The 23,198-nt window shown below is 50.3% G+C and overlaps 1 protein-coding gene across 1 annotated transcript in view; it reads right to left on the reverse strand.

Moving 5' to 3' along the window:
• The window catches only part of tinagl1 (tubulointerstitial nephritis antigen-like 1), a 281,010-nt gene that overhangs the window by 109,946 nt on the left and 147,866 nt on the right, over positions 1-23,198 (reverse strand). The window contains exon 6 of the mRNA XM_072503177.1: positions 17,122-17,272. Coding sequence (XP_072359278.1) covers positions 17,122-17,272 — 151 coding nt within the window. The remainder of the gene's footprint in view (positions 1-17,121; positions 17,273-23,198) is intronic.

Consider the following 23,198-nt stretch of genomic DNA (forward strand, 5'->3'; position numbering starts at 1 on the left):
TGTTCTAGACCCCCCCAAAGATCAAAGAACAATACAGCACAGGAACAGGCCCTTCCATTCGCGACTCCTCAGATAATGAAGCAGTCCATGTACAAATGCAGAAAGACCTGGATAATATCAAGGCTTGGGCTGACAAATGGCCAGTTACATTCACGCCACATAAGTGACAGAAAATGCCCGTCTCCTACAAGAGGATCTAACCACTGCCCTTTGACATTCAATGGCATTCCCATCGCTGAATTCCCCACAATCAACATCCTGGAGGTTACCACTGATCAGAAACTGAACTAGCCATATAAATACTGTGGCTACCACGGCAGATCAAAAGGTAGGAATCCTACGGCGAGTAACTCACCTCCTGACCCCCCCCCCCCCCCCCTCCCCCCCCCCCCCCCCCCCCAAAGCCTGTCCACCACCATCTACAAGGCACAAGTCAGGAGTGGGACGGAATACGCTCCACTTGCCTGGATGAGTGCAGATCCAACAACACTCAAGAAGCTCAACACCATCCAGGACAAAGCAGCCCTGCTTGATTGGCACCCCCTCCATAATCATTCAAACCCTTCACCACCAACGAACAGCGGCAGCGGTGTTTGTACCATCTATAAGATGCACTGCAGTAACATGCCATGGTTCCTTAGAGGGCACCTTCCAAACCCATGACTACTACCATCTGGAAGGACAAGAGCATCACATACCTGGGAGCACCACTAAAATCACAGAATCACAGAATAATACAGAATGGAAGAGGCCCTTTGGCCCATCGAGTCTGTACAGACCATGAGAAACACCTGACCTGTCTACCTAATCCCATTTGTCAGCACTTGGCCCATAGTCTTGAATGTTACCACGTGTCAAGTGCTCATCCAGGTACTTTTTAAAGGATGTGAGGCAACCTGCCTCTACCATTCACCCAGGGAATGCATTCCAGACCATCATCACCTTCTGGGTAAAAAGGTTTTTCCTTACATCCGCCTAAACCTACTGTCCTTGACCTTGAACTTGTGCCCCCTCATGACTGAAACTTCAACGAAGGGGAACAGCTGCTCCCTATCCACCCTGTCCATGCCCCTCATAGAAACATAGAATCGCTATAGTGCAGAAGGAGACCATTTAGCCCATCAAGTCTGCACCGACCCTCCGAAAGACCATCCTACCTAGGCCTAATCCCCCACCCTATTCTGATAACTCCAGCCTAAGGGGCAATTTATCATGGCCAATCCACCTAACCTGCACATCTTTGGATTGTGGGAGGAAACCGGAGCACCCGGAGGAAACCCACGCACACACGGGGAGGATGTGCAGACTCCACACAGTCACCCAAGGCTGGAATTGAACTTGGGTCCCTGGTGCTCTGATGCAACAGTGCTAATCACTGTGCCACCGAGCCACCCATAATCTTATCACCACTTGTCACACCTCAATCAGGTCACATTCAGTTATCTCTAATCCAGCGAAAACAACCCAAGCCTATCTAACCTCTCTTTATAACTTAAATGTTCCATCCCAGGCAACATCCTGGTGAATCGCCTCTGCTCCCCCTCCAGTGCAATCACATCCTTCCTATAATGTGACGACCAGAATTGCACACAGAACTCCAGCTGTGGCCTCACCAAAGTTCTATACAGCTCCAACATGAAGGGCAACACGGTAGCATTGTGGATAGCACAAATGCTTCACAGCTCCAGAGTCCCAGGTTCGATTCCGGCTTGGGTCACTGTCTGTGCGGAGTCTGCACATCCTCCCCGTGTGTGCGTGGGTTCCCTCCGGGTGCTCCGGTTTCCTCCCACAGTCCAAAGATGTGCGGGTTAGGTGGATTGGCCATGATAAATTGCCCATAGTGTCCAAAATTGCCCTTAGTGTTGGGTGGGGTTACTGGGTTATGGGGATAGGGTGGAAGTGTTGACCTTGGGTGGGGTGCTCTTTCCAAGAGCCGGTGCAGACTCGATGGGCCGAATGGCCTCCTTCTGCACTGTAAATTCTATGATGATTCTATGACCTCCCTGCTTTTGGTTGATAAAGGCAAGTGTTCCATCTGCCTTTTTCAGCACCCTATTAACCAGCCCTTCTGCCTTCAGAGATCTATGAACAAACGTTCCATGGTCCCTTTGTTCATCAGAACTTCCCAGTGTCAGACCTTTCACTGAGCTGCGCACGTGAAGGGGACACATCCTGAGTGAGACACAGCCAGAGTGGGAATTGGAACTTGGTAATTTGGGCAGTGTGGTAATTAAAGAGGTAAGTGGTGAATTTTAATTTAAATCTTCCAGTTTTTCAGTTCAAAGTTCAGTGTCTAGCTTAAGTGTCTGACTGGCTGAAGCTGCCCCCACCCTAATTGCTGAGAGGCAGTTATTGGTCAGTCACCTGAAGCCTGCTTAGTGGCACAAGGGTGTACATTGTATTCTTCTGTTTGAAGCTTAAGTAGTGTGGGTCGCCTTGGTTTAGCTGAGTTCGATATAAGAAACAGGCATCAAGCGCACACTCAGTAAACTGTGCACGTGAAGGAGACACATCGAAATCGGCGTGGAGTGGGAGGAGGTGCTGTTTCCCTTTTTGTTCTGTTTTCTTAGTTTGGCTCTGTAACTGGTAATCTGCAGGGAGAGATCCAGAGTGCATTCCGGGAAGCAGGGAGAAAACCAGGGAGAATCCAGGGAGGGTAGGTGACATAAACTCTTACCCCCAGGTTCCAACGGGTAAGTGATAGATATTCTGCTGTTCTGAGTGATCCGACTGGGGGGTGGGGGGAACTGAGAAGTGATGTCACAGGAAAGAGATAATGTTGTGGAGGAGAATGCTGAGCCCCAGGCTAATAGAATAGATGGCATTGAGGTACGTAGGGAAGAGGTGTTGGCAATTCTGGACAGGCTGAAAATAGATAAGTCCCCGGGACCTGATGGGATTTATCCTAGGATTCTATGGGAGGCCAGGGAAGAGATTACTGGACCTTTGGCTTTGATTTTTATGTCATCATTGGCTACAGGAATAGTGCCAGAGGACTGGAGGACAGCAAATGTGGTCCCTTTGTTCAAAAAGGGGAGCAGAGACAACCCCGGCAACTATAGGCCGGTGAGCCTCACGTCTGTAGTGGGTAAAGTCTTGGAGGGGATTATAAGAGACAAGATTTATAATCATCTAGATAGGAATAATATGATCAGGGATAGTCAGCATGGCTTTGTGAAGGGTAGGTCATGCCTCACAAACCTTATTGAGTTCTTTGAGAAGGTGACTGAACAGGTAGACGAGGGTAGAGCAGTTGATGTGGTGTATATGGATTTCAGCAAAGCGTTTGATAAGGTTCCCCACGGTAGGCTATTGCAAAAAATACGGAGGCTGGGGATTGAGGGTGATTTAGAGATGTGGATCAGAAATTGGCTAGCTGAAAGAAGACAGAGGGTGGTGGTTGATGGGAAATGTTCAGAATGGAGTACAGTCACAAGTGGAGTACCACAAGGATCTGTTCTGGGGCCGTTGCTGTTTGTCATTTTTATCAATGACCTAGAGGAAGGCGCAGAAGGGTGGGTGAGTAAATTTGCAGACGATACTAAAGTCGGTGGTGTTGTCGATAGTGTGGAAGGATGTAGCAGATTACAGAGGGATATAGATAAGCTGCAGAGCTGGGCCGAGAGGTGGCAAATGGAGTTTAATGTAGAGAAGTGTGAGGTGATTCACTTTGGAAGGAATAACAGGAATGCGGAATATTTGGCTAATGGTAAAGTTCTTGAAAGTGTGGATGAGCAGAGGGATCTAGGTGTCCATGTACATAGATCCCTGAAAGTTTCCACCCAGGTTGATAGGGTTGTGAAGAAGACCTATGGAGTGTTGGCCTTTATTGGTAGAGGGATTGAGTTCCGGAGTCGGGAGGTCATGTTGCAGCTGTACAGAACTCTGGTACGGCCGCATTTGGAGTATTGCGTACAGTTCTGGTCACCGCATTATAGGAAGGACGTGGAGGCTTTGGAGCGGGTGCAGAGGAGATTTACCAGGATGTTGCCTGGTATGGAGGGAAAATCTTATGAGGAAAGGCTGATGGACTTGAGGTTGTTTTCGTTGGAGAGAAGAAGGTTAAGAGGAGACTTAATAGAGGCATACAAAATGATCAGGGGGTTGGATAGGGTGGACAGTGAGAGCCTTCTCCCGCGGATGGATATGGCTGGCACGAGGGGACATAACTTTAAACTGAGGGGTAATAGATATAGGACAGAGGTCAGAGGTAGGTTCTTTACGCAAAGAGTAGTGAGGCCGTGGAATGCCCTACCTGCTACAGTGGTGAACTCGCCAACATTGAGGGCATTTAAAAGTTTATTGGATAAACATATGGATGATAATGGCATAGTGTAGGTTGGATGGCTTTTGTTTCGGTGCAACATCGTGGGCCGAAGGGCCTGTACTGCGCTGTATTGTTCTATGTTCTATGTTCTATGAAAGCTGTGACCTGATTGGCTGGTAGAGAATCTGCACTAAATTTAAAAATTAAACATTGTCAAACTTAATAAAACATAATTAATTAATTACTTAATCATAATTTAGAGGGGTATCTAAGCCAGAGACTGTATTTAACATTTAGATTTATAGTAGAAATCTAATGCTAGGAAATATTAACAGTAACTTTTTTAAATAATTTATTTTTTAATTAAATTTATTATTTAGATAACGCAATGTCAATTAGAGGGGTGCAGTGCTCTGACTGTGAGATGTGGCAGGTCTGGGAGGCTTCCAGCGTCCCAGATGGCTTCATCTGCAGAAAGTGCACCCAACTGGAGCTCCTCACAGACCGCATGGTTCGGTTGGAGCAGCAATTGGATGCACTTAGGAGCATGCAGGTGGCGGAAAGCGTCATAGATAGCAGTTATATAAATGTGGTCACACCCAAGGTGCAGGCAGAGAGATGGATGACCACCAGAAGGGGCAGGCAGTCAGTGCAGCCCCTGTGGTTGTCCCCCTCTCGAACAGCGAGACCCCTTTGGATACTGTCGGGGGGCATAGCCTATCAGGGGAAAACGGCAGCAGCCAGAGCAGTGGCACCACGGCTGGCTCTGATGTTCAGAAGGGAGGGTCAAAGCGCAGAAGAGCAATAGTAATAGGGGACTCTATAGTCAGGGGCACAGATAGGCGTTTCTGTGGACGTGAAAGAGACTCCAGGATGGTATGTTGCCTCCCTGGTGCCAGGATCCAGGATGTCTCAGAATGGGTAGCGGGCATCCTGAAGAGGGCGGGCAAACAGGCAGAGGTCGTTGTACATATTGGTACTAACGACATAGGCAGGAAGGGGCATGAGGTCCTGCAGCAGGAGTTCAGGGAGCTAGGCAGAAAGTTAAAAAACAGGACTTCAAGGGTTGTAATCTAGGGATTACTCCCTGTGCCACGTGCCAGTGAGGCTAGAAATAGGATGATAGAGCAGCTAAACAGGTGGCTAAACAGCTGGTGTAGGAGGGAGGGTTTCAGTTATCTGGGCCACTGGGAGCTCTTCCGGTGCAGGTGTGACCTGTAAAACAAGGACCGGTTGCATCTAAACTGGAGAGGCATAAATATCCTGGCCGTGAGGTTTGCTAGTGTCACACGGGAGGGTTTAAATTAGTATGGCAGGGGGGTGGGTACCAGATCAATAGGTCAGAAGGTGAAAAGATTGAGGGAGAACTAGGAAATAGTGCAACACTATTTTATTGAGTCATTAACTGTTTAACATACTCTCACTGTGGGTTAACACGATATTAGCTTTAACTAAAGACCTTTGCCTTGTCCTAACCAGTCGATGAATTCAGCACATGGTGAATGTCTGTGCTGCAGGCTGTGAGCTCTGTCCTACTAGGAAGCTGCAGCTCGAATGAGCAGGAACTCTGTTGCCCCCTGTCTTTATAGTGCGTGTGCTCTAACTGGTGATTGGCTGCAGTGTTGTGTGTGTTGATTGGTCCCACTGTGTGTCCATCAGTGTGTGTCTGCACCATGATATACTGGTGTATATTATGACAACTATCACAGTTGTACTGCGGGAGGATACCTCAGAGGGCAGCGAGGCTATATGGGTAGAGATCAGAAATAAGAAGGGTGCAGTCACAATGTTGGGGGTTTACTGCAGGCCACCCAACAGCCAGCGGGAGATAGAGGAGCTGATCGGTAGACAGATTTTGGAAAGGAGTAAAAGCAACAGGGTTGTTGTGATGGGAGACTTTAACTTCCCCAATATTGACTGGGACTCACTTAGTGCTAGTGGCTTGGGCGGGGCAAAGTTTATAAGGAGCATCCAGGAGGGCTTCTTAAAACAATATGTAGATAGTCCAACTAGGGAAGGGGCCTTTCTGGACCTGGTATTGGGGAATGAGCCTGGCCAGATGGTAGAAGTTTCAGTACGGGAGCATTTTGGGAACAGTGACCACAATTCAGTAAGTTTTTTAAGTGCTGGTAGACAAGGATAAGAGTGGTCCAGGGTGAATGTGCTAAATTGGGGGAAGGCTAATTATAACAATATTAGGCGGGGACTGAAGAACCTGGATTGGGGGCGGATGTTTGAGGGTAAATCAACATCTGACAGGTGGGAGGCTTTCAAATGTCAGTTGAAAGGAATTCCGGACCGGCATGTTCCTGTGAGGAAGAAGGATAAATATGGCAAATTTCAGGGACCTTGGATAATGAGAGATATTGTAGGCCTCATCAAAATGAAAGGCACGTTTTTTACACAGAGGGTAGTTGTGGCCTGGAACTCGCTGCTGGAGGAGGTGGTGGAGACTGCAGTGGTTCAAGAAGGCAGCTCACCACCACCTTCTGAAGGGCAACTAGGGCTGGGCAATAAACGCTGGCCCAACCAGCGATGCCCACATCTCGTAAATGAATAAAACAAGGTTGGTTCTCTCAGCTTTTGCTGCTGATTGGCTCACCAGTGGATCTGTCAGCCGCAAACATGGAAGACAACCAGTCTGTGATTGGAGGACTAGTGAATCCAACAGCTCCAAATATGTGGAGATAGAGAAAGACTGTGTGGTGCGCGAGGCCACACTTACCCCCTACACTCACCCCGCCTCTGGCCTCTTCACCCGCCTCCGGCCCCTCCCCTCCCCGCCTCTGGCCGCTTCCCCCCGGCGCCAGCCCCTCCCCCAGCACCGACTCCGCCCCAGGTACTGGCCCCCCCCCCCCGGCGCCAACCCCGCCCCCCCCCCCCCGGCAGCAGCTCCTCCCCCCCGGCTCAGGACCCTTACTCCAGGCTCCGGCCCCTCACTCCCGGCTCCGGCCCCTCACTCCCGGCTCCGGCCCCTCACTCCCGGCCCCTCACTCCCGGCTCTGGCCCCTCACTCCCGGCTCCGGCCCCTCACTCCCGGCTCCGGCCCCTCATTCCCGGCTCCGGCCCCTCACTCCCGGCTCCGGCCCCTCACTCCCGGCTCTGGCCCCTCATTCCCGGTTCCGGCCCCTTATTCCCGGCTCCGGCCCCTTACTCCCGGCTCCGGACCCTTACTCCCGGCTCCTGCTCCTTACTCCCGGCTCCGGCCCCTTACTCCCGGCTGAGGGGCGACTTAATTGAGGTGTACAACAGTATGAGGGGAACAGATAGAGCCGACAGGATAAAATTGTTTCCCTTGGTGGAGAATTCTAGAACTAGGGGACATAGATAAGTGGCAGAAGGTGCAGAGGGGACATTAGGAAGAACGTTTTTACAGAGGGTAGCAGGAGTCTGGAATTCGCTGCCTGAGTTGCTGGTGGAGGCACAGACGCTAAACTCTTTTAAAAAGTACCAGGATCTGCAGCTTAAGTGCTGTGAGATACAGGGCTATGGATTGGATGGACCAGGTGCAGGCGGGTGGGGTTAGAAAGTGCACCTGGGTGTCCTCGGGCTGGCATGTTTAAGATGGGCTGAATGGCACCCTTTTATGCTGTAACTTTTCTATAAATCTATATGTGGGGGTTTGGGGTTGCGGGGTGGGGGCTGCAGTTTGGGGTGGCGTCTCCGGCAAGGGTGGGGGGGAGGGGCCTCCCAATGGGCCTCCCAATGCCAATGCCAGGTCACTTTGATCAGGCTGAATGCCTCTGAATATAGGACCTGTCCCCTGGGCGCCTACAAGCAATACCACATTGGCTTAGTCATGTCACCCGCGAGGAGAGTACCCCACCCTCCAGCGGTGGCAGAATGGATCTCTTAAGCAGGCAGCAATTCCCCATGTTAGGAGATTGATTGGCAGAAGGGTTCCTACCTTCTAGTAAATGATCTGCTCCCACCAAAACCATCACACTGAGGACATTGCATTTTGTGAACAATTTGGTTCAGAGAACACATTCTGTAATTCCATTTGATTTCCCAGTGAAATCAAAACCCAAGGATCATACCCATGATCCATGAAAACAAACAGTTCTAGTGGGATACCCACTACCTGAAACAGCAGACAAACCCATCACTTGTCCTGTAGGAAGAAAGCTAAATCACACAGCAACATGGCCTTTACACCAATGGGTAACTCAATAGGACATCAGCGAGAGGCCAGGTTACCGGCTGATTCCCCCAGAATATTGACCACTCTTCTTTGCTGGGAGAGAGGTTCCCCTCCTGCCTGTCTATACCCAATAAATGACTTTGCTATGGTGCAATGGGCCACAGGAGGTGAGAGTTGATGGGTTAATTCTGTAAAACTAAGCCCTGAGCATTTGTTCAAAAGTCAAGGGCAGTTACACCGTCCCAAGTCAGTGAAGCCCTGCAGTCAGAGATTAAATCTGCGGTTTTGTATCCCGAGTTTGACATCAAACACCTTTGGTTTACAAATGCATTGAAGAAACATTATATGAGCAAAAGACTGATGAGACAAGTTAGGCATTTAACGAAAAAGAGAAACTGAGACAGACAGGGAAATATAGAAGCAGAGACAGATAAACATGGCGAGAGACACAGACAGAGAGAGAGAGATATGTATAGATATGAGAGACAGGGGCCTGGATTCTCCGCACCCCGACGCCGAAATCGTGTTTGGCGATGGGACGAAGAATCCAGGGGGGGTGGGGATTCTCCGGTCCGCCAGCCGCATGCTTCTCGGCCATGCACCGTTCACTGGTGGTGGGATTCTAACCTCCCACCATTTGTCAATGGGATTTCCCATTGAAACTACCCCACACTGCCGTGAAACCCGTTGGCAGGGGTGTGCTACCAGTGGGAATGGTGAACCCTGATGACCGGAGAATTCCAACCCAGTTTCCTGCATGAAATCGGGACGGCACCGGTTCGGCGATTCTCCGCCCCCCGAAAAGAGGCGTACTCCCCAGTATCCACCACCTGAGGGCATTGCCAGAGGCCCGCCCCACTATTCTCCGCCCCCGATTGGCCGAATTCCCGACGCGTGGACCACTCATGGTCCTGCTGTTCGGGATATTCGCGAGGTGGCTGCGGACTCCGTCCTTGGCCGCCACAAGGGGGCAGGCCGATTGGAGGGCAGAGGGTGCCTCATTCGGGACTGGAAGTGCAGGGGGGCCGTATCTGCAGCTGGAGCTGTGAGCTCCACGACAGCTGCCTGCTAGCCCCCTGCAGGGCTGGGAATATTCACAACGGTGTGGGGGACATAGTTCCGGAAACTGAGAAGCCAGCCCAGGGAGAGCGAAAGACCGAGAGGCAGTGGGTTGTAAAGATAATACGATTCCGTCACCAAGTTGCGAGTGATACTGTTCACTGCCCACAAACATTGCCCTGCACTCAGCTACTGGACATTGACCCAAGGCACAATTCACAGCTGCAGTGATCTGATACTCAGGGTAAAAGGGGAGGTTACTGTGGTTACTTTCCCTCCAAATATCCGCAGCAGGAAAACAATCCTGTGTGGAATGTCACTGCACAACTTTTAAAAACAAGATGTGAATATTCAGTTCGCCAGTCTTGTTATTGTTTAAATAAAGATTGCCATAAAAAGTTGAGGAATTTCTCCTCAAAGGGAAATAAACTGAGCATGAAAGGGAGTGCATTGTGGAGGCAGAAACATTGCAGACCCTCTCCCAGACCAGGGCTTCACCAGGCACAATATGTCTCGGATATTCCACACACAATTACTCGTACAACTCCTGCCAATTTATCGTGTGAAATGTGATACCTAGGCAAAATTGAGCCTCTCTTGCGATCTTGTGAAAGGATTCTGAAATTTCGAGATTTTTCAAAGTGTGTTTGTCTTGGGGTAAAATGAATCAGTGGGATCTCCCTGAGCTCTGCCTGAATGAATCAGTGGGGATCTCCCTGAGCTCTGCCTGAATGAATCAGTGGGATCTCCCTGAGCTCTGCCTGAATGAATCAGTGGGGATCTTGCTGAGCTCTGCCTGAATGAATCAGTGGGATCTCGCTGAGTTCTGCCTGAATGAATCAGTGGGGATCTTGCTGAGCTCTGCCTGAATGAATCAGTGGGGATCTTGCTGAGCTCTGCCTGAATGAATCAGTGGGATCTCGCTGAGCTCTGCCTGAATGAATCAGTGGGATCTTGCTGAGCTCTGCCTGAATGAATCAGTGGGGACCTTGCTGAGCTCTGTCTGAATGAATCAGTGGGATCTTCCTCAGCTCTGCCTGAATGAATCAGTGGGATCTCCCTGAGCTCTGCCTGAATGAATCAGTGGGGACCTTGCTGAGCTCTGCTTGAATGAATCAGTGGGATCTCCCTGAGCTCTGCCTGAATGAATCAGTGGGGATCTTGCTGAGCTCTGCCTGAATGAATCAGTGGGATCTCCCTGAGCTCTGCCTGAATGAATCAGTGGGGACCTTGCTGAGCTCTGCCTGAATGAATCAGTGGGATCTTGCTGAGCTCTGCCTGAATGAATCAATGGGATCTCCCTGAGCTCTGCCTGAATGAATCAGTGGGATCTTGCTGAGCTCTGCCTCAATGAATCAGTGGGGATCTTGCTGAGCTCTGCCTGAATGAATCAGTGGAATCTTGCTGAGCTCTGCCTCAATGAATCAGTGGGGATCTTGCTGAGCTCTGTCTGAATGAATCAGTGGGATCTTCCTCAGCTCTGCCTGAATGAATCAGTGGGATCTCGCTGAGCTCTGCCTGAATGAATCAGTGGGATCTTGCTGAGCTCTGCCTGAATGAATCAGTGGGATCTCGCTGAGCTCTGCCTGAATGAATCAGTGGGATCTTGCTGAGCTCTGCCTGAATGAATCAGTGGGATCTCCCTGAGCTCTGCTTGAATGAATCAGTGGGGATCTTGCTGAGCTCTGCCTGAATGAATCAGTGGGATCTTGCTGAGCTCTGCCTGAATGAATCAGTGGGGATCTCGCTGAGCTCTGCTTGAATGAATCAGTGGGGATCTTGCTGAGCTCTGCCTGAATGAATCAGTGGGATCTCCCTGAGCTCTGCCTGAATGAATCAGTGGGATCTTGCTGAGCTCTGCCTGAATGAATCAGTGGGGATCTCGCTGAGGTCTGCCTCAATGAATCAGTGGGATCTTGCTGAGCTCTGCCTGAATGAATCAGTGGGGATCTCGCTGAGCTCTGCTTGAATGAATCAGTGGGGATCTTGCTGAGCTCTGCCTGAATGAATCAGTGGGATCTTGCTGAGCTCTGCCTGAATGAATCAGTGGGGATCTCGCTGAGCTCTGCTTGAATGAATCAGTGGGGATCTTGCTGAGCTCTGCCTGAATGAATCAGTGGGATCTCCCTGAGCTCCGCCTGAATGAATCAGTGGGATCTTGCTGAGCTCTGCCTGAATGAATCAGTGGGGATCTCGCTGAGCTCTGCCTCAATGAATCAGTGGGATCTCCCTGAGCTCTGCCTGAATGAATCAGTGGGATCTTGCTGAGCTCTGCCTGAATGAATCAGTGGGGATCTCGCTGAGCTCTGCCTCAATGAATCAGTGGGATCTTGCTGAGCTCTGCCTGAATGAATCAGTGGGGATCTCGCTGAGTTCTGCCTGAATGAATCAGTGGGATCTTGCTGAGCTCTGCCTGAATGAATCAATGGGATCTCGCTGAGCTCTGCCTGAATGAATCAGTGGGATCTCGCTGGACTCTGCCTGAATGAATCAGTGGGATCTTGCTGAGCTCTGCCTGAATGAATCAGTGGGATCTCGCTGAGCTCTGCTTGAATGAATCAGTGGGATCTTGCTGAGCTCTGCTTGAATGAATCAGTGGGATCTTGCTGAGCTCTGCCTGAATGAATCAGTGGGATCTCGCTGAGCTCTGCTTGAATGAATCAGTGGGATCTTGCTGAGCTCTGCCTGAATGAATCAGTGGGGATCTTGCTGAGCTCTGCCTGAATGAATCAGTGGGGAACTTGCTGAGCTCTGCCTGAATGAATCAGTGGGATCTCGCTGAGCTCTGCTTGAATGAATCAATGGGAACTTGCTGAGCTCTGTCTGAATGAATCAGTGGGATCTTGCTGAGCTCTGCCTGAATGAATCAATGGGATCTCCCTGAGCTCTGCCTGAATGAATCAGTGGGGATCTCGCTGAGCTCTGCTTGAATGAATCAGTGGGGATCTTGCTGAGCTTTGCCTGAATGAATCAGTGGGATCTCCCTGAGCTCTGCCTGAATGAATCAGTGGGATCTCGCTGGACTCTGCCTGAATGAATCAGTGGGATCTTGCTGAGCTCTGCCTGAATGATTCAGTGGGGATCTCGCTGAGCTCTGCCTGAATGAATCAGTGGGGATCTTGCTGAGCTCTGCCTGAATGAATCAGTGGGATCTTGCTGAGCTCTGCCTGAATGAATCAGTGGGATCTTCCTCAGCTCTGCCTGAATGAATCAGTGGGATCTCGCTGAGCTCTGCTTGAATGAATCAGTGGGATCTTGCTGAGCTCTGCTTGAATGAATCAGTGGGATCTTGCTGAGCTCTGCCTGAATGAATCAGTGGGATCTTGCTGAGCTCTGCCTGAATGAATCAGTGGGATCTTGCTGAGCTCTGCCTGAATGAATCAGTGGGATCTCGCTGAGCTCTGCTTGAATGAATCAGTGGGATCTTGCTGAGCTCTGCTTGAATGAATCAGTGGGATCTTCCTCAGCTCTGCCTGAATGAATCAGTGGGATCTCGCTGAGCTCTGCTTGAATGAATCAGTGGGATCTTGCTGAGCTCTGCTTGAATGAATCAGTGGGATCTTGCTGAGCTCTGCCTGAATGAATCAGTGGGATCTCCCTGAGCTCTGCCTGAATGAATCAGTGGGATCTTGCTGAGCTCTGCCTGAATGAATCAGTGGGATCTCGCTGAGCTCTGCTTGAATGAATCAATGGGAACTTGCTGAGCTCTGCCTGAATGAATCAGTGGGATCTTGCTGAGCTCTGCCTGAATGAATCAATGGTATCTCCCTGAGCTCTGCCTGAATGAATCAGTGGGATCTTGCTGAGCTCTGCCTGAATGAATCAGTGGGGATCTTGCTGAGCTTTGCCTGAATGAATCAGTGGGATCTCGCTGGACTCTGCCTGAATGAATCAGTGGGATCTTGCTGAGCTCTGCCTGAATGAATCAGTGGGGATCTCGCTGAGCTCTGCCTGAATGAATCAGTGGGATCTCGCTGAGCTCTGCCTGAATGAATCAGTGGGATCTCGCTGAGCTCTGCCTGAATGAATCAGTGGGATCTCGCTGAGCTCTGCCTCAATGAATCAGTGGGATCTTGCTGAGCTCTGCCTGAATGAATCAGTGGGGATCTCGCTGAGCTCTGCCTGAATGAATCAGTGGGATCTCGCTGGACTCTGCCTGAATGAATCAGTGGGATCTTGCTGAGCTCTGCCTGAATGAATCAGTGGGATCTCCCTGAGCTCTGCCTGAATGAATCAGTGGGATCTTGCTGAGCTCTGCCTGAATGAATCAGTGGGATCTCTCTGAGCTCTGCCTGAATGAATCAGTGGGATCTCCCTGAGCTCTGCCTGAATGAATCAGTGGGGATCTTGCTGAGCTCTGCCTCAATGAATCAGTGGGATCTTGCTGAGCTCTGCCTGAATGAATCAGTGGGATCTTCCTCAGCTCTGTCTGAATGAATCAGTGGGGATCTTCCTCAGCTCTGCCTGAATGAATCAGTGGGATCTCGCTGAGCTCTGCCTGAATGAATCAGTGGGATCTTGCTGAGCTCTGCCTCAATGAATCAGTGGGATCTTGCTGAGCTCTGCCTGAATGGCAGTGTTGAAAGCCAGAGTGAGGCTGGGGAGGGAGAATGGGAAGGTTGTTTTTTATTCTTTCATGGGATGTGGGAGTCTCTAGCAAAGCCAGATAATTGCCCATTCCGAACTGCCCCTTGAGGAGATGGATTTTAACCCAGCAAGTGAAGGAATGGAGATATATTTCCAAGTCACAATGATGAGTGATTTGGAGGGGAACCTCCAGATGATGGAAGGTAAATGGTACTGGTTACAGATTTGAAAGTGTTGAAGGAGCCTTGGCAAGTTTCAGCAGTGAAACCATTGTGCGTCCGTGGTGGATGGAGTGAATGTTTAACGTGGGGTATGGGGTGCTAATCAAGGTTTGTCCTGCATGGTGTTGAGCTTCTTGAGTACAGTTGGAGCTGCACTCATCCAGGCAAGTGGGGAGTATTCCATTACACTCCTGACTTGTGCCTTGTAGATGGTGGACAGGCTTTGGGAGATATGGAGATGAGTTACCTGTCGAAGCCTCTGACCTGCTCTTTTAACCACAGTATTTATATGAATAGTCCAGTTCAGTTTCTGGTCAATGATAACCCCCAGGCTGTTGATAGTGGGGGATTCAGTGACTGTCAAACATTTGAATGTCAAGGGGCAATGATTTGGTTCTCTCAGATTGGAGATGGGCATTGTGTGGCACAAATGTTACTTGCCACTTGTCAGCCCAATCATGGATATTGTCCATGCTTTGTTCCACATGGGCACTGACTGCTTCAGTGACTGAGGAGTCACAAGTGATGCTGAACATTGTGCAGTCATCAGCAAACATCCCCGCTACGGACCTTCTGATGGAAGGGAGGTCATTGATGAGGCAGCTGAAGATGGTTGGCCCTAGGAACCTGAGGAACTCCTGCAATGATGTCCTGGGACTGAGATGATTGACCTCCAACCACCACAACCATCTTCCTTTGTGCCAGGTATGACTTCAAAGAGCAGAAATATTTCCCCCTGATTCCCAGTCTTGCTAGGGCTCCTTGATGCCATACACGTTCAAATGCTGCCTTGATGTCAAGGGCAGTCACTGTCACCTCACCTCTACCATGCAGCTCTTTTGTCCATGTTTGAGCCAAGGCTGTAATAAGCTCAAGAGTAGAGGGATCCTGGCAAAATGAGTGTCAGTGAGCAGGTTATTGCTGAGTAAATGCCACTTGCTATCACTTTTGATGACTCCTTCCATCACTGATGATCGAGAATAGAAAGAGAGGGTGGTTATTGGTCAGGTTGGATGTGTTCTTTTTGTGACTCGACATACCTGGGCAATTTTCCACATTGCCGGGTAGATGTCAATGTTGTCGCTGTACTGGAACAGCTTGGCTAGAGGTGCGGCACGATCTGGAGCTATTCAGTACTATTGGCAGAATATTGTCAGGGCCCATAGCCTTTGCAGTATCCAATGCCTTCAGCCATTTCTATTTCATGCTGCAGCTGTATAAAACGTTAGTTAGGCCACACTTGGAATATAGTGTCCAATTCTAGTTGCCACACTACCAAAAGGATGTGGGGGCTTTGGAGAGGGTACAGAAGAGGTTTACCAGGACGTCACCTGGTATGGAGAGCATTAGCGATGAGGAGAGGTTGAATTACTAAATCCAGTATTACTTGTCCCCTTGTTGCATCCAGCACATATGAATGGAGGAAATGATTCCTGACACCTCCAGAAATTCATTATCTTCCTAACAGGTTCTTGACTACCTCTCCCAATCTAGGCCAATACTACTTTGCGACACACTTGCCTATTGTCTGCATTTATACAATCTAACACTACTGAGCTGCTACCAATAGGTCTGCACACAACACTTCTGACAGTTTTAAATCCTTTACTGTTCCTCGGCTCCACACATCAGGGGCGGGATTCTCTGACCCCCCCGCCAAGTTGGAGAATCCCCGGGGGGGGGGGGGGGGGGGGGGGGGGGGGGGGGGTGAATGCCGCTCCGACGCTGGCTGCTGTATACTCCGGCGCCGGTCTTTGGGCGGGGGCGGGTATCACGCCATGTCAGTCGGGGGCCGTTGGCAGCGGCCCCCCCCGGCAATTCTCCGGGCCCCAATGGGCCGAGCGGCCGGCGGTTTCTGGCCAGTTCCGCCGGCGTAAATTGGACATGGTCCCACACGGCGGGAACAGGCTGGTAGGCTGGCTGGTACGGTCCACGGGGCGAGGGGGGGGTAGGATCCGGCCCCGGAGGGCCCTAACGGTGGCCTGGCCCGCGATCAGGGCCCACCGATCTGCGGGCGGGCCCATGCCATGGGGGCACTACTGCCTTCTCCGCGCCGGCCATGGTGGATCCCTACAGGGGCCAGCGCGGCGAAGAAACCCCCTGCGCATGCGCTAGAATACACTGACCAGTCTGCGCATGCGCGGAACCACGCCGACGGTTCTGCGCATGCACTAAGTCACGCCAGCCCTTCGGCGCCGGCCCAGCCCCCGGAAGTGCGGAGGATTCCGCAACTTCCGGTTAGCCCGACGCCGGAGTGGTTTGCGCCGTTTTTTACGTCAGCGTCGGGCCTTCGCGGGGATTCGGGAGAATCGCGCCCCAAGGTTCCACCTGATGCTTTGCCCTCATTATATTCCCTCATCAATGGATTGATTCTGTTTCTAATCAGTCAGGCTACTCGCCCCACGCTCCCCACCTGCCATTTTCCCTATCGGTCCTGTAAACCTTATACTCTGGAATATTAAAGTTCCCATTCTTGACCATCCTGCAGCCATGTCTCAGTAATGGCGACATCGTCTCCAATTTGAATTTCTGCCTCCAGCTCAGTTAATTTATTCCCTACACTCCATGCATTATTGAACTGTATATAAAAACTTGAAAACAAAAAGTACTTGGCGAAGCGACTGCATTGACAAAGAATCATCCAGACTCGAAACGTTATGTCCCTTCTCTCTCCACAGATGCTGTCTGAACAGTTGATTCTGTCCAGTTTTTTCTGCTTTTGTTTCAGATTCCAGCATCTGCAGTCATTTGCTTTGATCCAAGATGTAACGTTGGTTTAGCCAACCCCTGATGCAAAGCAGACCACCAATCTATCTTAGACACACTGATGTCAGGGGACGTACCCGCGCCGTCTCAGGTACCACCAGGCACCATCCAGCCGCCCGCCATTACAGCCTTGCTGGTTCTGTGTGTTGCATGAGATCAAATTCTGTGGAGATAACGTTGCCGTCATGTGTCCCATCGATTGGATAGAAATCCTGTCAGATGCCACAGCTAAGAGAAAAGAGGCAGAGATTAGAGAAACCTCATCCAATCATCGTTCTTCCACACCCCTCACTGTCACACTCTGATATACCCCACACCCCTCACTGTCACACTCTGATATACCCCACACCCCTCACTGTGACACTCTGATATACCCCACACCCCTCACTGTAACACTGATATACCCCACACCCCTCACTGTCACACTCTGATATACCCCACACCCCTCACTGTAACACTCTGATATACCCAACACCCCTCACTGTAACACTCTGATATACCCCATACCCCTCACTGTCACACTCTGATATACCCCACACCCCTCACTGTAACACTGATATACCCCACACCCCTCACTGTCACACTCTGATATACCCCACACCCCTCACTGTAACACTCTGATATACCCAACACCCCTCACTGTGACACTCTGATATACCCCACACCCCTCACTGTAACACTCTGATGTACCCCACACCCCTCACTGTAACACTCTGGTACACCCCACACCCCTCACTGTGACACTCTGATATACCCCACACCCCTCACTGTAACACTCTGATATACCCCACACCCCTCACTGTAACACTCTGATATACCCAACACCCCTCACTGTAACACTCTGATGTACCCCACACCCCTCACTGTCACACTCTGATATACCCCACACCCCTCACTGTAACACTCTGATATACCCAACACCCCTCACTGTGACACTCTGATATACCCCACACCCCTTACTGTGACACTCTGATATACCCCACACCCCTCACTGTAACACTCTGATATACCCCACACCCCTCACTGTGACACTCTGATATACCCCACACCCCTCACTGTGACTCTCTGATATACCCCACACCCCTCACTGTAACACTCTGATATACCCCACACCCCTCACTGTGACTCTCTGATATACCCCACACCCCTCACTGTAACACTCTGATATACCCCACACCCCTCACTGTGACACTCTGATATACCCCTCACCCCTCACTGTGACTCTCTGATATACCCCACACCCCTCACTGTAACACTCTATTTTCCCCACACCCCTTACTGTGACACTCTGATATACCCCACACCCCTCACTGTGACACTCTGATATACCCCACACCCCTCACTGTAACACTCTGATATACCCCACACCACTCACTGTAACACTCTGATATACCCAATCCCCTCACTGTAACACTCTGATATACCCCACACCCCTCACTGTAACACTCTGATATACCCCACACCCCTCACTGTAACACTCTCATATACCCCACACCCCTCACTGTAACACTCTGATATACCCTACACCCCTCACTGTAACACTCTGATATACCCCACACCCCTCACTGTAACACTCTGATATACCCCACACCCCTCACTGTAACACTCTGATATACCCCACACCCCTCACTGTAACACTCTGATATACCCCACACCCCTCACTGTAACACTCTGATATACCCCACACCCCTCACTGTAACACTCTCATATACCCCACACCCCTCACTGTAACACTCTGATATACCCCACACCCCTCACTGTAACACTCTGATATACCCCACACCCCTCACTGTGACACTCTGATATATCCCACACCCCTCACTGTGACACTCTGATATACCCCACACCCCTCACTGTAACACTCTGATATACCCCACACCCCTCACTGTGACTCTCTGATATACCCCACACCCCTCACTGTAACACTCTGATATACCCCACACTCCTCACTGTAACACTCTGATATACCCCACACCCCTCACTGTGACACTGATATACCCCACACCCCTCACTGTAACACTCTGATATACCCCACACCCCTCACTGTAACACCCTGATATACCCCACACCCCTCACTGTAACACTCTGATATACCCCACACCCCTCACTGTAACACTCTGATATACCCCACACTCCTCACTGTAACACTCTGATATACCCCACACCCCTCACTGTAACACTCTGATGTACCCCACACTCCTCACTGTAACACTCTGATATACCCCACACCCCTCACTGTGACACTGATATACCCCACCCCCTCACTGTAACACTCTGATATACCCCACACCCCTCACTGTAACACCCTGATATACCCCACACCCCTCACTGTAACACTCTGATATACACCACACCCCTCACTGTGACACTCTGATATACCCCACACCCCTCACTGTAACACTCTGATATACTCCACACCCCTCACTGTGACACTCTGATATACCCCACACCCCTCACTGAGGCACTCTTATATACCCCACACTGTAACACTCTGATATACCCCACACCCCTCACTGTGACACTCTGGTATACCCCACACCCCTCACTGTAACACCCTGATACACCCCACACCCCTCACTGTAACACCCTGATATACCGCACACCCCTCACTGTAACACTCTGATATACCGCACACCCCTCACTGTAACACTCTGATATACCCCACACCCCTCACTGTAACACTCTGATATACCCCACACCCCTCACTGTAACACTCCGATATAGCCCACACTCCTCCTGTAACACTCTGATATAACCCACACCCCTCACTGTAACACTCTGATACACAACACACCCCTCACTGTAACACTCTGATATACCCCACACCCCTCACTGTGACACTCCGATATACTGAACACCCCTCACTGTAACACTCTGATATACCCCACACCCCTTACTGTGACACTGATATACCTCACACCCATCACTGTGACATTCCGATATACCCCACTCCACTCACTGTAACACTCTGATATACCCCACACCCCTCACTGTGACACTCTGATATACCCCACACCCCTCACTGTAACACTCTGATATACCCCACACCCCTCACTGTGACACTCTGTTATACCCCATACCCCTCACTGTAACACTCTGATATACCCCATACCCCTCACTGTAACACTCCGATATACCCCACACCCCTCACGGTGACACTCTGATATACCCAACACCCCTCACTGTAACACTCTGATATACCCCACACCCCTCACTGTAACAGTCTGGTATACCCCACACCCCTCACTGTAACACTCTGGTATACCCCACACCCCTCATTGTAACACTCTGATATACCCCACACCCCTCACTGTAACACTCTGATATACCCCACAGCCCTCACAGTAACACTCTGATATACCTCACACCCCTCACAGTAACACTCTGATATACCCCACACCCCTCACTGTAACACTCTGATATACCCCACAGCCCTCACTGTAACACTCTGATATACCCCACAGCCCTCACTGTAACACTCTGATATACCTCACACCCCTCACTGTAACACTCTGATATACCCCACACCCCTCACTGTAACACTCTGATATACTTCACACCCCTCACTGTAACACTCTGATATACCCCACACCACTCACTGTAACACTCTGATATACCCCACACCCATCACTGTAAAACTCTGATATAGCCCGCACTCCTCACTGTAACACTCTGATATACCCCTCACCCCTCCCTGTAACACTCTGATATACCCCACAGCCCTCACTGTAACACTCTGATATAGCCCACACTCCTCACTGTAACACTCTGATATACCCCACACCCCTCACTGTAACACTCTGATATACCCCACACCCCTCACTGTGACACTCTGATATAGCCCATACCCCTCACTGTAACACTCTCTATATACCACACACCCCTCACTGTAACACTCTGATATACCCCACACTCCTCACTGTGACACTCCGATATACCCCACACCCCTCACTGTAACACTCTGATATACCCCACACCCCTCACTGTGACACTGATATACCTCACACCCCTCACTGTGACAGTCCGATATACCCCACACCCCTCACTGTGACACTCTGATATACCCCACATCCCTCACTGTGACACTCCGATATACCCCACACCCCTCATTGTAACACTCTGATATACCGCACACCCCTCACTGTGACACTCTGATATACCCAATACCCCTCACTGTAACACTCTGATATACCCCACACCCCTCACTGTGACACTCCGATATACCCCACTCCACTCACTGTAACACTCTGATATACCCAACACCCCTCACTGTAACACTCTGATATACCCCACACCCCTCACTGTAACACTCTGGTATACCCCACACCCCTCACTGTAACACTCTGGTATACCCCACACCCCTCATTGTAACACTCTGATATACCCCACACCCCTCACTGTAACACTCTGATATACCTCACACCCCTCACTGTAATATTCTGATGTACCCCACAACACTCACTGTAACACTCTGATATACCCAACACCCATCACTGTAACACTCTGATATAGCCCACACTCCTCACTGTAACACTCTGATATACCCCACACCCCTCACTCTGACACTCTGATATAGCCCATACCCCTCACCGTAACACTCTGATATACCCCACACCCCTCACTGTAACACTCTGATATACCCCACACACCTCACTGTAACACTCTGGTATACCCCACACCCCTCACTGTAACACTCTGATATACCTCACACCCCTCACTGTAGCACTCTGATATACCCCACACCCCTCACTGTAACACTCTGATATACCTCACACCCCTCACTGTAACACTCTGATATACCCCACACCACTCACTGTAACACTCTGATATACCCCACACCCCTCACTGTAACACTCTGATATACTCCACACCCCTCATTGTTACTCTCTGATATACCCCACACCCCTCACTGTGACACTCTGATATACCCCACACCCCTCAGTGTGACGCTCTGATATACCCCGCACCCCTCACTGTCACATTCTGATATACCCCACACCACTCACTGTAACACTCTGATATACCCCAAACCCCTCACTGTAACACTCTGATATACCCAAACCCCTCACTGTAAAACTCTGATATACTCCACACCCCTCATTGTTACTCTCTGATATACCCCACACCCCTCACTGTGACACTCTGATATACCCCACACCCCTCAGTGTGACGCTCTGATATTCCCCGCAACCCTCACTGTCACATTCTGATATATCCCACACCCCTCACTGTAACACTCTGATATACCCCAAACCCCTCACTGTAACACTCTGATATACCCCACACCCCTCACTGTAACACTCTGATATACCCCATACCCCTCAATGTAACACTCTGTTATACCACACCCCCCTCACTGAGACACTCTGATATACCCCGTACCCCTCACTGTAACACACTGATATACCCCACACCCCTCACTGTAACACTCTGATATACCCCACACCCCTCACTGTAACACTCTGATATACCCCACACCCCTCACTGTAACACTCTGGTACACCCCACACCCCTCACTGTAACACTCTGGTATATCCCACACCCCTCATTGTAACACTCTGATATACCCCACACCCCTCACTGTAACACTCTGATATACCCCACACCCCTCACTGTAACACTCTGATATATCCCACAGCCCTCACTGTAACACTCTGATATACCCCACACCCTTCACTGTAACACTCTGATATACCCCACACCCCTCACTCTGAGACTCTGATATAGCCCATACCCCTCACCGTAAGACTCTGATATACCCCACACCCCTCACTGTAACACTCTGATATACCCCACACACCTCACTGTAACACTCTGGTATACCCCACACCCCTCACTGTAACACTCTGATATACCTCACACCCCTCACTGTAGCACTCTGATATCACCCACACCCCTCACTGTAACACTCTGATATACCTCACACCCCTCACTGTAACACTCTGATATACCCCACACCACTCACTGTAACACTCTGATATACCCCACACCCCTCACTGTAACACTCTGATATATTCCACACCCCTCATTGTTACTCTCTGATATACCCCACACCCCTCACTGTGACACTCTGATATACCCCACACCCCTCAGTGTGACGCTCTGATATACCCAGCACCCCTCACTGTCACATTCTGATATACCCCACACCACT

This window comes from Scyliorhinus torazame, chromosome 1, assembly GCF_047496885.1.
Source record: "Scyliorhinus torazame isolate Kashiwa2021f chromosome 1, sScyTor2.1, whole genome shotgun sequence".
Taxonomy (NCBI): domain Eukaryota; kingdom Metazoa; phylum Chordata; class Chondrichthyes; order Carcharhiniformes; family Scyliorhinidae; genus Scyliorhinus; species Scyliorhinus torazame.